Raw genomic sequence first — 15,707 nt, 5'->3', positions numbered from 1 at the left:
AGCCCCGACCACGGCCTCTCAAGCTCTCTCAGTTGGACAGATTTTCTCGTCTACTATGGGACTTGATTCTTGCCATTATAGCCGCGCTCTTCATTGTGTTCGGTGTATGGGTTTCTTGTGTCGATGGAAAACCTGCTGGCCCAGACTCCATGGGCGCCAAGCTATTTGAGGTGTCTCAATATGTTAGCTACCCCGGTCTTAGACCCGTCCTTAATGATGTCAGATCTAGCTGACACCATTTTCATCTTAAAGGCACCCACTGTGTTCCCAGTTCTTTTTGCCGCCATTGCTGGTAGCAGCATCAAAAGTGTCGCATCGTGGCGCATCCAGACCACTAGGGGAGCAACCATTGGGCTTGTAGAGCAATGTCTCGGCAGCCAGACTATCACAGGAGCCATTCTCACTCAGATAAGGCTCCGAGCTGTGAATCTTCTAGCCATATTCACCGTCCTGCTATGGTGTCTCTCTCCGCTGGGCAGTCAGGCTTCTCTCCGGGTGATTTCCATCGTCCACAGTTACCCAGGGAACTCGATCGACTTGACCACTTTGAGAACCTTCATCCCATACCAGTACGGCTACGGCCAAGGGATAGCGGAAGCCGTTACATCAGTCGCCAACCCCATGATTGCTTCCCTATCTGCAGCCTCGCTACTGGCAAACCGCAACCAAGATCTCTGGGGCAACATCCGCTTTCCTGTAATCGAGAATCTTGAGACAAACAATACAAATTGGATGAACGTGCCCGAAAATGACAACATGACATACGCATCCCTTGTTGGTGTACCGGTGATTGGCTTACCAAGCTCTGGAAACACATCATTTACCCTCCCAGGCTCGTATCTATCCATATCCTGCCCTGTCTTTGACACGATACACCAATTTAATTTGACCAACTTCACTGCGCCGGGTGCTCCATCTCCCGGTAACGGCGACGACTGCGGCTGGACGAGTGCATGGGGTGGGCTCCAGTTCCAGCTCGCCATCTCGGAGCCATGTTCAAACTCACTTAATGCATCAATCTCGAGGACCCGAAATGCTCGTAAGCTTATATGGGAATCATGGGATAGTGGTAGTGCAGGCACTCTTGAGAATCGATCTCCCATCACACGAGCGATATGTGACCTCACCACGACCTATGTCGATACCAATGTGACATGCGAAAGCTTAGCCAAGAGTCAGTCTATTAATACTTGCAACCCGTCCTCCGCTCGCCGGTCGGTGGATGAGTCCCATTTCCACAAGAACTGGACTGTTTTCGACGTCAATTTGCCAGGAGATGCTAAGCTACCCATGAACTATAACCAAGGATTCTTGTTTATTCTCACTACCTTGTTTCCTCACGCTGAGCAACACGGTGGTCTACAGCCCGTGATTGGATACTTTACCGACCCTTACCACGCTGTCGGAAACCTTGTTGGCGATAGTCTTATGTCGCCTGAGACCATCACACCGGAAGTCTTTGGAACGCGTCTATCGCAGCTCCTCAATTCCGTCCTATACCTAGGAATTAACCCCTCGGCATTCACAGGCTCCGTCAACTTGACGAGAATCAGACAGGATCGAAGCCAAGGCAAGGATATCCCTATCGAATTGACAGCCCGAAATACCCATCTGCAAAATATTGTTAGGTGCAACCGTCCATGGCTCGCCGTCCTCATCATTTCCTCGGTGGTTATATTCTGCTTTGCACTAGTGGGTGCCTATCTCCACATGATAACGATCGCTCCCGACCTGCTAGGGTCGATCTCCGTTGTCCTGTTGCAAAATAAAATCGAAGGAATTGCCGGATCTTCTACGTGGTCTTCAGAGGAATGGTCCAAAAATATGCGAGATACGCGATTATGGCTTGGAGATGTTCGGCCTGATGCAGACGCTGGGTGTCTGGCTCTCACCACGGCCACACAAGATGTTCCTCCTGGCTCGATAAGGGGAAGATTGTATCATTGAGTTAATTGATGCATGAATAGAGGATATATAAATTGGAACTCTGGAGGTGCTTCACGCTTTCGCTTTGGGAGATCTTGTAAACGCTGGGGCACTGGACCTCAGGTATCTAGGAATTATTCCAGGGTGGCTAATGAGATAAAAAGATAAAAGTCGAAGAAATTGTTTCACAACAACAATAATAATTATATGATGAAATTCGCCAGTAGCCTCTTCCAACTTTAGATCTTGCCTACCCGGGGCAGGCCAAGTATTACATAATGTCGTTTCGGTGCCTTGGTGCCTCAGACAACACACCCCAGCTAGGCAGTTCAGGAAGCTCTGCTCTTTCCTGATACAACTCTTGGTCCCCGACCGGAAATTAGAGGACACAATTTCATGTCTTGAGGGTGACGAGAAGGAAGCGTTTCTGGATCTCATCAAGGGAATACTTGTCTGGCATCCAGATATGAGAAAAAAAGGCAGATGAACAGGCGAAACATCCTTTTCTTCAATCAAAGCAAACAAGTGCTTGAGTTTGCAAGCTGCTTCTAGCTGGATGACTGGAAATCATGTCTGATCAACTTGGCGGTGCTATCGCCACTCCTACCTCGTCGAGGAAACATCTAAATTTACTCGGCATAATTTTCATGTTAGGCAAAGTGTAAAGATGCATCCTTTCCCAGGAAGCCTTCCGGACTGTGGCTGGCCAGCCCAAAGCTGCTGGGGTTTGTGCCGACTATGTTGCCTTTGCCTGGACGGCAAAGAAATACATATGTTGCTTGTACCGCACATTTTCATATGGCTAACTTTGTAGCTGGAAATAATGCACACAGAGATTGATATCAACAATTTCAAACGCAAGCCCTAGTGCACCACCATAAACTCCAAAGGGAGAAAAAAGCTCCAAAATATCGCTCGCTAGTAGAAAAACTGGACCAGATACACTCAACACAAACAAAATCTCCATCTGACAGAAAGCCGCACAACCACGCATGGCATCTCAAACCATATGATAAGGCCGTTTGATGGTATACCCATCCATTTCACTGACTGGGCTGCTACCCAGTTCGGCACTCCCTTCATCACCAACCAACTCTACAACTCTAGATCCGGGCACAGGTCTGAATCGTCGTACTGATTGTGCTTCCTTCTCTGCCATGGACTCTGCTGCCTTCTCTACAACCGTAGTTCCGCTCACTGATGATCCAGCAGCATTCGCCTCATGGGGCCCGTAACCACCGCCTTGGCGAGCAGCTGCGGCCTTCTTGTTCTTCTTTCTCATAAATATGAAAATGAAGGCAACAATGATAGCAATAGCAGCTATAACACCAATCACGATGCCTGCAATAGCACCTCCGGAGAGTGATGAGCCGGACCCGGTGTCGGTATTGGCTGCAGAGGCAGCCGTGGACCCGGTAGGAGTTGTGGATGCGGATACCGATGCCGCGGTTGAAGAGGGAGATGTGGATTTGGATGCCGTTGCTGTTGCTGCTGCTGATGTAGACGACGGTGTCAATGCGAGCGTAGAAGTTTTGCGCTTGGCCTCAATTTCACTCTCGAGCAGGATATCGAAAGACAAAAATTCTTTACTAGCGCTTTTTCCCCACTTTCCACACGAGTATCCCGCCCTGGATTCACATTCGGCGTCGTTGTATATGGAGACACATAGACTCGATCCCTCAGGATCCCAGGAGAAAAGCTTTCCCTTCCCGATTGTGGCTTCCGTGCATTGCTGTTCCTCTTCGCCGCGGGAGATTTGAGTATCACCGGTTGTGTTGGTGGTTTGGAAGGTCCATGCGCTGGCTAGAGGAACTAGGAGAAGTGCGTGTAGTGGGAGCATCATGACGACGTCTTTTGAAAAGTGACTCTAAGTAGAATGAGAAAATATTTTGGATTAGGCTTTCAGCCGTTAGGGGTCTGAGAGGGGAACATGTCAGTAATATAAATGTGCAGATACCCAAATTTCTTGATGAATTCGGAGAAAATAAAGCTCGTATTGAAATGAGCCTCGCCTTCTCCGTATGGTGGGGTCTCTTTCGGTCTATGCGTGGACCAGTCAAGGCCTTTGCGTTTGGACCCTGCAATGATTGCAGCGGTCGATCAATACTGTCTATGGAATTAAACGAGGGAAGACCAAGGAGCTAATTTAGATGCAGATTAACACGGACTTTGCCGCATCTCAAGGGAGATCGCTTCGGCATGAATTTAGCCGTGAGGGTAGGTACTCAAACTGCTTCATCACGTAGTCATCGCCAAAAGCAGCTAAGCGAGTCTGGTGTTCAGCTCTGCTAACAATATTTATGCAGCGGCTGTATGGCATGAATACAATATGCAGCTCAAGAGCTGACATATGGTGGCTGACTATTTCATAGAATACGGGGTGCAGCGGTCCCATGCGAATACTTCGTACTATTCCTGTCAGAATGATAGTCTAAATAGAATTATTTTACTCCATACCTATTTCTGTCCCCATGCTGCGAATACTACCTATAATATGGGGTCTCGGCATGCAGCCATACTGTCTATGGGAACGGTGATTGGTGCCCTGCGGGCCGAATACGAGGTGATGGCGTCCAAAAAAAGAATTCAACTCGTGAACCATCGGATTGTCCAATGTATTGTGTACGAAGACACAGATACTTGCAATGTAATAACTGTTGAGTTAGCGTATAAAGGGTTCGTTTTTCTCTTTCTCTTGTCTCGTAGATGAGCATACCCTTGACTCTTGAGTAGCCAAGGCCAAGAGACCGCCAAGGGCTGTGGGACCCAAATGCTTGGTGCGGATTGATGACCGCGGTTTAGATTTAATTTCCACTTGCTTGAGCTTCTGATAGAAATTATTATAACAAATCGAATCCGTTCAACGGAGCCCGAGGTAGTAGGAGATTAACATTGTGCCCATTATTAGGGTTCTTCGGGAGACCATTTTGGGGATAGAACACGATTATCGGCACAGGGATACGAACATCCCAAGGTTCATGATAACAGTGAACAAAAATCGCAATCGAGTTCTATCTTTGGATGTCACTTACGATCTCTTTCCTCTTCGGTAAGGCTAATACTTGGTGCCACATGCAAAATAGTAGATCAGCTGTGGATCCGCGAATCAACTGCACCATCTGATTGTATGTGTTGTTTGCGAATTTCATTGGTGATGAAAATGGAAGAGAATAGTGGCTTTTGAAAGTTGTCAACAATTCGCCCAGTTCATGCTGCCAGGTATGACGTAAAAACACAGTTTCAAAGGTATGATGCACACAAAGTCGTTGCTGAAACATTATATTTGGTGGCCATCGCTCTCAAGAACTGTCATTGTTCAAGTTTGTTGCAAGGTCACATATTTGCCTACCCTTGTGTATTTATATGACAGACACTGTGGCCCTGGCTTTCTAAAAAGCCCTAGTCAAACTGAATTAGGGTATCACCAGGCACCCGATGGGCCGAGCGTAGAACACCTGGATGATCAATTGGTGACGCAGCGCTAACGTGTGTCCAGACTTGTTAGATTGTGGTTACCTGTCGTGCCGCCATATTCTGGTGCTTCAGTACACACGAGCACAACCTTCTTGTATTCATAGGCATTGAAAATAGTGATCCGTCAGAGTAGATCGGCCCCTCAGCCCAACATGACGCTGTACATATGGAGAGAACTCATTTTTCGGGATCGGAGCTACACGGAACGAGTCGTCTGGTATGCTGAGTCTTTCAAATGCAATAGCCGCGGTAGAAGATGACCGGGAATCCAATCAAATTTGGAGCCTGTCTCCTGTTGGAAGTCAACTAGGTACGATGCAAGGTACCAGGGCAGTCGGCATCATTGATTGGCAATACTCCATCTCCGTCGCGTGCCGGAGTATGAGCAAATCCCATGCTGGAAAGCCTGACCACTTGTCGCAAGATTCCTGACAATATCACCATCTTCTGCTGGAGTCATCGCTGACCTTACAGCGCGATCCGCCAGTCTGAATCCCATTGTTCTTAGAGTTCGTTCTTTTTGGTAGTATTGCTGTCAGTGTGATAGGAGGTGTGTCTCCGCACACCGTCGACACTCGTGGATTTCGAAGTAAGTGTTATTCCGTTACTGTAGTTCTGATACAGCGAAACCCCGGGCCTGCACGATTGCTGATATTCTTTCTTTATAGTCGAGTCATCGGTTGATATAGCCATAAGTCCGCAGTATCCAGTGAGCATGTGCCCCTTGATCGCAGGCAGTTGAGTTATCTGCACGAATGATGTAGCTGACAACTCCATTGTCCGGCGGGCGACTAACGTCCGAAACAGAAATTCACTTCTGACATACTACCATTCCGATATCATGCCACCGATCAAAGTAATCCATGCCACCAAGTCCGCATCTCAGTCTCTCCATTCGATTGTCGAAAGAGGCAAAAAGGGAAACTGGGCAAACAGGAATCGTGGGGTCGTGCTTGTCTTCTGTATCGTCTTTCTCGTCGTGGTCGGGGTCATGGCACTCTTTGCATACCGACGAATGTTGAAGCGGAAAGCCGACAAGGAGTCCTATGAGACGACGCGTGATTAGTTCATCCTACGATCTGCGCCCTCGTCATCAAAGACCACCATTAAGGCGAATTCGGACGTTATGACCTTGCTATAGCCTGGAGCTGTGTCCAGTGTTTTGGCTGGTAACCTGGGATAGTTATCGTGCGCTGTGTTGTGTGTTTGTGTCTGCGTGTTGAGGTTGGTAATGGCTATTGTTAGTTCACTTGGGAGAGCATGCCCGAAGTCTAAATGCGAAGAATATGATCAACTTAGATAACGTTAGGGATCAATAGTAATCAATAATACGAACCTCGGTTTGCTCTGCAACGAAAGAATCTCTGCCATTTGTATTTTCAATGTATTATTGGCTGTGTTTCACCGCGGACTCAATGAAGGCATTATTCTCGACTCATATTTTGTGATGCCTTAGCATGATCCCAGATGATTGCACGGTCTGAAAACCTCAGCCAGCTATAGACTAACAAAAGGGTAATGTACGAGGAAAGAACCCAAACCCCTAGGTTCCGATACCCTGTGGTTTCCCTGTCTCACCAACCCCAAAGAAGTTACGCCTCAACATGGAGTTTAGCTAATGAGGGGTTATCACCTGTTCATACATATATCAAGGCATGTTGCCTAAGCAATAATCAAGCCCTGATTGCTCTGTTGACTGCTCCAAGAATTGAACCTGTCTGGTCCATGCACATTGCGTTACTCTATCTAATATTATACGCCGCCTGTCTTACCCTCGGACTATGGAAAACATGGTAGAATACCGTAGACGAATGTTAAATTCAGTATGCTCATTGACTTACTATTTCTAGCCCTATTCCCAATGTAAATCATTTGCAATCCCATATTTGAGGTCATCTTTTACATCAACTCATATGTCGAGGCTGGTTATAGGCGGATTGTATAGATGGCACAAATGGTATCCCACTTTCCGTGGACATCGATTGTAGACCCTCTACAGATTGAGGCTTCTCTGTGCAACGAAAAGCAGTAACAGTATAGAGAAGTAAAAGAAACTCTTTCACTACTCGATTGATTGAAACAGAGGAAATAATCTAGGGGGAAAAAGGAAAACTCGAAGGATTCACGTAAGTATAACCACTGTGCGTGATTATATGAGAAATGTCTGTAAATTTCCCTGTTTCCTGTGTGCATCTGCACCTTGTACAGAACCAAATTTGACCTCTCTTAGTGCCGGTCAATTATTTTTCTCACCTCTCTAGCGGCATTGTGGATGCGTATCTGGCCATTTCACTTTCGCACAGATCTCCTAACGACAATAATCTATTTGTCCCATCGAGCCACCGTATTCCTAGCAGTGGCATTATGAATTCAGAAGCAGTACCGTCGTCTAGTGTGCGTCGACCCGATGACAAGGGGAAGAGAAAACGGCTTCAGTCGCCCTCCCAAGACCTAATGTCTAAAAAGGTTTGTTTGTCCAAGTTACTTGTGTTTCCATGTCACTAACCCACAATTCCATAGTCCAGGGACGTGAAAATCCCCCAGAGGCAGTCAGCTAGAATCAATTCACTCAAGGTACGATGAGTTACTGCTGTCAAAATACCGCATATTCAACCAGAGAACCAGGAAAAGGATAATCCGCTCGATCTCGGTGACACATTGCCTACGGAAACATCATCTCAATATCCACAAGTCCCTGTGGAGCCTCGTGGTGCAGTAAGGAAGAGATCTCCTCCCCATTTGACAATGGCTAATTTCGGAGAGTAAAGGCACCGCGCCCTACCGAAGAAAGTGCGACGAATCATCGTGATAGCGCATTCGATGACCTTGGTAACTTCAGGAAGTTCCTACGTGACTCTCGTGACGAGGCAGAGCTTGCCGTGTATCTTGGACTTCAGCACAAACACGACCTCAGACATTTTGCTTTGTCCTGGCCGGTCATTAAGACCTGGATCAGGGCACCACATAAGGAGACAGCGTCACTGAAAGTTGAGATAAACCATCTTATTCAGGATGGTAAAGAATTATCCTGCATCGAAGACCCTTACGAAATTTGGCCGCAACGCCCCCGGGAGTCGGAAGAGAACGTTTCGTTGAGAATCACACATATCATGGCATGGCATCTGGTCCATATGTCTAAGGATATAGAGGAGTACATCATGTCCAGTGATTTGCATAATTTCCACCGCACAAGGAGATATCGCGGTGAACTAAGCGCGATGTTGGAGCTCGATATCCCGCTGGATAACGTTTGCCATCCTCGTCCTCAGCTTATATCTTGGAGGAATGAGCCGAATGACAGATTCGATCGCTGCTGGAGAATCCTGGGCTATGTGTCATGGATTCCATACATGATGTCCTGGGAAAAGGCCCTGTCATTCTTCGTCTCTTCAGAAAACCAGGCTATCATATACGACAGCAAGATGCCGACAGGGACGATACCAAGACCCAATCATCTTGGGCTCGCTCAGCAATGCTACTCTTTATCTCCTGAGGAGAGAACCAATGCCCTTGCCCCAATTCAAGTAAAGGTAACCTGGGACAGGAACCAAAACACACAGGGGAACATGAATCTGTTCCGCGTCCTCACGGGTATAGCGCACGACGGGAGAGCGCTCCCACCAACAGATCAAACGATGACACAGGATCCTCGATTATGCAGAACGGGTGCATCTTTCCGGGACGTTATTCGACATATGATGTCTTGTGGAGGTTATGGATTGAACTTGTCTGATATGAAGTTGTCGTATCGAGCGGAGACGGATAATTTTTACTATCAGATCGATGCTTTCCGATCCCAGTGGAAAGTACTACATGGAGTATTTACAGACTCGGCTAATACGAATTTTGTAATTCGAGTACTTCTGGATGTTCATGACTACCGGAATGGGGAGGTCTACGAAACGACTGAACTACCACCGGTATATTGAATATCATCCTTTGATGCCAATGACACCTCAACGTGTTAGGAGTGGCTTTTATCGAGGCATCTCCAACAGAAGTGCTCGGTTATGTTTGTTTTTATCTCTGAATTGCACTGTTATTGTTCCCATCGAAAGCTTTCGTCCCTTTAGCTCCAGTAATGGGAATCTTATAGTACGGTCAGGCGGACTTTCTATCAATCTTCCAGTTTATAATGTACTGACCGCAATTCTCAACTGCCGGAGCACCATAATATCCTCTAACCACGAGGGCTGTCGTTGTACAAATTAAAAAGATTGAAGCTCGGCAAAAAGTCTCGGCTAACCCCCAAACTCCCACCCCCACCCCGAATCGAGTAATAAAAGCCATTCTCGAATAATTCTTGACCAATGGCCGTACTATGTGGCTTGGATGCACGATAATTAAGGTCTCTGATCCACGCTTGTCCCTCATAAATGGTTAGAAATGTTGTCGGCAACCGAATACAATCACCGACGGCGTTTGACCATAGAATCATGGGAGAAACTAATGATACTGTTCTACGATCGAGATATTAGGAGATAATTATAGAGAAGATAGAACACAAAATCAGTTTACATCACATCCAGCAAACACCAAACGTTAAGCCGATCCTGTGGAGAATAAAAAGACCATATAATTCTTCCAATCACCGAGCTTCGTACTCCGTACTTCAATAGCCGTCGCTCCACTAAAAGCCGTCCCGTCCATGTCAACACCAATCATCTATCCCCGTGAGCAGGACATCAACCCATATACTACCCTAGGCCGAGGAATTCTTAGGCTAAATAAGACGAGAAACCGACGATATCCCCAGTGGGACCTGTATCCCCAGCCGTTAATTTCCCCAATTCCTTCCCCGGTCTCCACACCCGCAGCCCCAAACTGTCTAACTCGACAGCTTGGAAGGGCTAGCAGTATGGCGAGACCACAAGCACGCCAATTGATTGCTTGTGATAATTCTGTTAACTCTTGGCATAGCATCGACCGATTCCTAGGTTATAAAACCGGATGCTACCCGACCTCAATAGCGCTTTTTCCTTGACTCTTCTGTACCACGAGACTCCTCCTAGGGTCAATTCTTCTCCATCTTGATTTTGTTGGTATATTGACTGGGGTGATCATCCAGTCTTCCTCAAGATGGGTTTCGTGAATTTCAAGAACTATCGTGTCTATATCCTGACATCGGTGGCCTATCTTGGGTCCCTGCTCTTCGGTTAGTGACTTTGCCCAACCTGGTCACCGAATTTACTGACACACAGTCTTCTTAGGTTATGACACGGGTGTTATGGGGTCGGTCCTGGCTCTTTCAAGTTTCAAAAAGGACTTTGGGCTCCCCGTTGAGTCATCTGGATTCAGTAACGAGAAAAACGCTCATATCTCGTCCAACGTTGTTTCCCTACTCACAGCAGGATGTTTTTTTGGAGCCATCTTCGCTGCTTACATGAACGACAAACTGGGCCGCAGATACTCGCTGATGATCTTTGCCGTGATATTCCTAGTAGGAGCAGCCGTCCAAGTCGCAGCTCACCATGAGATTGGCATGATCTATGGCGGACGTGTCATCGCTGGTTTCGGTGTCGGTGGTATGTCCAGTATCACCCCCGTATTTGTCAGTGAGAATTGCCCTCCTGCAACACGTGGCCGTATTGCCGGTCTCTTCCAAGAGTTTTTGGTCATTGGTAGTACATTCGCCTACTGGCTGAACTATGGTGTTGCGCTTCACGTTCCCGAGGGTACAAGCCAATGGCGTATCCCAGTTGGCATCCAGCTTGTCCCTGGTGGTCTGATGCTTATCGGATTATTTTTCCTCAAAGAATCTCCTCGTTGGTTGCTGTCGAAGGACCGCCAGGACGACGCACTCAAATCCCTCGCTTACATTCGGAATGAGCCTGAAACCAGCGAGGCCGTTCAACTGGAGTTTGCTGAAATCTCGGCTGCTATCCACGAGGAAGCGCAGGCTACCGAGGGTCTGTCCTGGAAGGAATGCCTAAAGCCAAGTAATCGATACCGCTTCTTCCTGGCATTCCTCCTGATGTTCTGGCAGCAGTTTTCCGGCACAAACAGCATTGGATACTATGCTCCTCAGATCTTTGCAAGTGTGAGTACACTGGAATCTCTCTCTATATCTTCCCCAATTTTCTGAACTAGCAGGACTAACTTTTCTTTCCATAATTGCAGGTCGGATTGAGCAAAACAGACACCTCATTGTTTGCCACTGGTATTTACGGAACAGTCAAGGTGGTTTCAACAGGCATCTTCCTCATCATCGGTATCGATCGCTGGGGTCGAAAGAAGAGTTTGATTGGAGGTGCTGCTTGGATGGCTAGCATGATGTTCATCATTGGGGCAGTCCTAGCCACCCATCCCCCAGTAAAGGATGCCGCATCTGTCTCATCGGCGTCCATCGCCATGGTCGCGATGATTTACCTATATGTCATCGGATACTCAGCATCTTGGGGCCCAGTTCCTTGGGTATATCTTGGCGAGGTGAGATCATTTTGATATATATCCTTGCCCGTTTCAGTTCACTAACATTGTTTGTTATGCCAGATCTTCCCAACTCGTCTTCGCGCCTACGGTGTCGGCTTCGGTGCCGCGACGCAATGGCTATTCAACTTCGTCATTACTGAGATCACCCCTCGTGCTATAAATAAGATTGGCTGGAAGACATTCCTCATGTTTGGAATCTTCTGCTCTGCCATGTGCCTCTTCGTCATCATATTCTTCAAAGAGACCAAGGGCCGGACTCTGGAGGAGATGGATCTCATTTTTGGTGCTGTTGATGAGCAACAGAGACGCGCTGATGTTGAACATACCTTGCAAAAGACTCAGATTCTGCATGCAGAGCACACCGAGACTACGAAGTCTGAGAAGAGTGCTAAGACTACTGAGCAGAAGGAGTGAACTGGATATCTCTAATATACACGGAATTAATGATCATTATAAATAGTTACATGAGCATTTGACAAAGATTTTGAAGGGATACAATATCAGGTATACTTCTATACCTATACAGCGTATATTGGTAGAGCCCCACAATAAATACCGCGGGGAACTTTTGAGATTTCCCCCCGTCAATTTCTCTTTCCCGTGTCGACACCAACAACCAAGATGGGATCTCTTGAGGAAACATGCGCTTCTTTGCGCGCCCAGATCGCCGCCACAGAAACACAACTTGCGGGGCTCAAACGCGATCTTGCAAACGCCGAACAAGCGGCACAATCGGAGACCGCAACAACCGTGGAAATTCGGCAGGGGGACCGGAATGGCGAAGGAAGTCGGTGGCCATTGCTTCCGGAGGAATATAAGCGATACGGACGACAGATGATTGTTTCACAAGTTGGCCTGAAAGGTAAGATTTGGGTGGAAGTTGGGAAATACCCCTTGAGCAGTGGGACTGATCGCGACTTTTTTTTATTCCACAGGTCAACTGAAACTTCGATCGGCCAGGGTCCTGCTTGTTGGAGCCGGAGGACTGGGATGTCCAGCTGCGCAGTACCTTGCCGGTGCGGGCGTTGGCACTATTGGCCTCATCGATGGGGATACGGTCGAGGTGTCGAACCTTCATCGCCAAGTGCTTCATCGAACGAAGAATGTGGGGAAGTACAAGGTGGACAGTGCAATTGAGTCTTTGCGAGAGTGAGTAAATCCGCATAGGAGTATTGAGCTGATCGCTGACAATTTTTTGTGACATTCGCCAGACTGAATCCGCATCCCACCTACATCGCGCATCGCACACACCTCACGCCTGAGGAAGCACCCGCCATCTTCCAAGATTATGATCTGATTCTCGATTGTACCGATAACCCGGCGACGCGCTATCTGATCTCAGACACTGCGGTGCTTCTCGGAAAACCGTTGGTCTCTGCGTCTGCCCTGCGAACTGAGGGCCAGTTGATGGTGTTGAACAACCCACCCCGAGCGCCAGGTGACAAGACTGGAGGGCCGTGCTATCGGTGTGTGTTCCCGAAACCACCACCGGCTGATAGCGTGGTCAGTTGTGCGGACGGGGGTATTCTCGGGCCTGTTGTTGGCACGATGGGTGTCTTGCAGGCCCTGGAGGCGATCAAGGTCATTACTGCACCTGAGGTTGATGGAGACTCAGATGTGACCACAGCTCGTCCACGGGATCCCCCGTCTCTGCATATCTTCTCTGCCTACTCATCGCCTCTGGTCCGCACAATCCGTCTTCGTTCACGCCGGGCCAATTGTGCAGTGTGCTCCGCCGAGGCAACTGTCACGCTGGATACAATTAAATCAGGCTCAACGGACTATGTCTTCTTTTGTGGATCCACAAACTTACCCTCCCTGCTTGCCCCCGAGGAACGTATCTCTGCTCTGGAATACAGCCAAAGACCGCGAAATGTCGCCACCGATTCGTCACAGCTTCACACGATAATTGACGTCCGTGATGAAACTCAGTTTGGAATTTGCAGCCTGGAGAATAGTATCAACATCCCTATCTCTAAAATCCTTTCCTCGGGGTATTCTGCTCCGTCACAAGGGGCCGATGATGCGCAGCAAAATGCACAAGTACCTTCATGGTTACCGTCCGAGGTTGCCTCGTCTGAGTCTACGAACCCAATCTACGTCGTCTGCCGTCTAGGAAACGATTCGCAGATTGTCGTCAAAAAATTGAAAGAGCTAGGACTGGATCAGGATGGGAAGAGGTTCATTGGTGACATTCGCGGAGGACTACGATCATGGAAAGAACAAGTGGATTCCTCGTGGCCGGAATACTAAATCAATCACGCCGCTAGTTTCTCACATGAAATGACTATCCGAACTACATCCATTCCTACTCCTATTTTCTCCACCTGCCCCAGGGTCCGCCTCACAGTCACTGACCTCGTGGGTGATCATCAACAGATCATGGATCTATCTATAGCCACCACCAATCAGTGTGAACCCGGCCCTCATCGAGGTTACCGAGTTGCTCGAAAACACCGCGGCTGACATCAATGTCAAACTCCGCACAACCCTCACATCGATCCACGAGAGTGACGTCTATCCATCTGTCACCCCGCTGGATGCGGATCGGCCGGCCGCAAAGTGGATTGTGGTTCGGGTTGCCGTCTACATTCGCACGGTCAAAGACAATATGAGATACGGCACAGATGTGGTCTCCCCCGTAATTGAACCAGCCGCATGCTCCCAGTCCGGTTTCAAACCAGGTTAGATCACCACCGAAGGCCTGGCCTGCGGCTGGGCTATGTGTGTTGTTCCACTCGTTGAAACTGGTGTTGGAACCAGGGTTAGCACATGGATTGTTTTTTTTTTTTTGCAAACAGGCAAAGGGATAGATGAGTCCCGGGGGTTTGCTTACTTGCTGGGACCACGAGAAGTGATGACTTCGCGAGCCTCAGTGGGGGCACCAACAGCTGATTCCATGAAGAGGAAGGCCATCATGGCCATAGCCTTGAATCCAGAGGTTGCGCTTGCAATCATTGTCAGGTCTACTTCTTTCTTTTTAGCAAAGACGGTAGCTTGGATAATGAATTTGAAACATTGCCTCGGGTTCTATCCGTTCTTTATATCTTGCTTGCGGGGAGGTTGCTTGCGCTTGAACGATGCGAGTATTTACACCCGTCGCTACCTTGCGGAGTATCACAACCAGGAGTAAAGAAATAAATCGGAGTATCTGAAATATCGGAGTGATTGGAGTGTCCCGATGCAATTGTTGGGTTGCGGTTGTCTCTATGTTGAAATCACACAACCAGAGCAACACTCACTTTGGACATTGTAGATGATTCAATTCTATTCATATTCTCGCGCAATCTTATGTTTGGAATCCCATTGGGCGACAGACTATAACGCAAATTTCGGGAAGCTATTCTGATTGCAATGTACGAAGCGTCGGAAGGTCGGAGACGCAACATAACCCTAAAAGGAATGATATCGGCGTGTAATAGACTCTACATAGGACAACCTTAAATGCTAATTCCAGCCTATGCCGACATAGTTTACCCCCCGGCGCCATATCTGTACGTCATTTGGGACTTTTCACTAGGTGCTTAACTTAGGTAGATTCATCACCTTGGAGCTGGGCTTTTCTCTAACTAATGTTCGCCCAGGTAACACTTTGATAACGCTTTGGTTCTATAGGAGGATAAGCCGTAAAAATATTGAAAGTATTTGGGCCTGTGCAACAACTACAACATATAGCGACGTTATTCAGTCTATCAGATGGAAGCCAAGAAAAAGAAGAGACCTCGGTAGTTTGCCTGACCAACCAGGCACCAAATTTTATATGCGGAGTTCCTCTTCCCCCCACATGCGGTAGCCAATCACTCGAGGGCGGGGTGTACTGCAAACGTCCCCAAAATCTGGACTTCAACCCGACTTCCCCAACTTCTTTGCCCTTT

General features: G+C 47.9%; 6 protein-coding genes across 6 annotated transcripts; 4 read left to right on the top strand and 2 right to left on the bottom strand.

Annotated features, from left to right (window-relative positions):
- Positions 1-213: 213 nt before the first annotated feature.
- Positions 214-1,947, top strand: PGRI_010890 (uncharacterized protein; the record flags this gene model as incomplete). Its single annotated transcript, XM_040788802.1, has 1 exon — positions 214-1,947. One exon carries the CDS (start codon positions 214-216, stop codon positions 1,945-1,947), a length of 1,734 nt encoding a protein of 577 aa, XP_040645755.1.
- A 979-nt stretch (positions 1,948-2,926) lies between these two features.
- On the bottom strand, positions 2,927-3,766 carry PGRI_010880 (uncharacterized protein; the record flags this gene model as incomplete). Its single annotated transcript, XM_040788801.1, has 1 exon — positions 2,927-3,766. One exon carries the CDS (start codon positions 3,764-3,766, stop codon positions 2,927-2,929), a length of 840 nt encoding a protein of 279 aa, XP_040645754.1.
- Positions 3,767-7,764: 3,998 nt separating this feature from the next.
- On the top strand, positions 7,765-9,329 carry PGRI_010870 (uncharacterized protein; the record flags this gene model as incomplete). Its single annotated transcript, XM_040788800.1, has 4 exons — positions 7,765-7,866; positions 7,921-7,974; positions 8,026-8,115; positions 8,169-9,329. 4 exons carry the CDS (start codon positions 7,765-7,767, stop codon positions 9,327-9,329), a joined length of 1,407 nt encoding a protein of 468 aa, XP_040645753.1.
- Positions 9,330-10,479: 1,150 nt separating this feature from the next.
- PGRI_010860 (sugar porter family MFS transporter) lies at positions 10,480-12,246 on the top strand (the record flags this gene model as incomplete). The annotated part of the gene is made up of 4 exons (XM_040788799.1): positions 10,480-10,555; positions 10,611-11,440; positions 11,521-11,829; positions 11,893-12,246. 4 exons carry the CDS (start codon positions 10,480-10,482, stop codon positions 12,244-12,246), a joined length of 1,569 nt encoding a protein of 522 aa, XP_040645752.1.
- A 207-nt stretch (positions 12,247-12,453) lies between these two features.
- On the top strand, positions 12,454-14,085 carry PGRI_010850 (HesA/MoeB/ThiF family protein; the record flags this gene model as incomplete). The annotated part of the gene is made up of 3 exons (XM_040788798.1): positions 12,454-12,694; positions 12,768-12,981; positions 13,044-14,085. 3 exons carry the CDS (start codon positions 12,454-12,456, stop codon positions 14,083-14,085), a joined length of 1,497 nt encoding a protein of 498 aa, XP_040645751.1.
- A 139-nt stretch (positions 14,086-14,224) lies between these two features.
- PGRI_010840 (RlpA-like double-psi beta-barrel domain-containing protein) lies at positions 14,225-14,790 on the bottom strand (the record flags this gene model as incomplete). The annotated part of the gene is made up of 2 exons (XM_040788797.1): positions 14,225-14,579; positions 14,669-14,790. 2 exons carry the CDS (start codon positions 14,788-14,790, stop codon positions 14,225-14,227), a joined length of 477 nt encoding a protein of 158 aa, XP_040645750.1.
- Positions 14,791-15,707: the final 917 nt, after the last annotated feature.

The sequence above is a fragment of the Penicillium griseofulvum genome (assembly GCF_001561935.1).
Source record: "Penicillium griseofulvum strain PG3 chromosome Unknown contig_80, whole genome shotgun sequence".
NCBI classification, from domain to species: domain Eukaryota; kingdom Fungi; phylum Ascomycota; class Eurotiomycetes; order Eurotiales; family Aspergillaceae; genus Penicillium; species Penicillium griseofulvum.
This window is presented reverse-complemented; position numbering and strand designations above follow the sequence as displayed.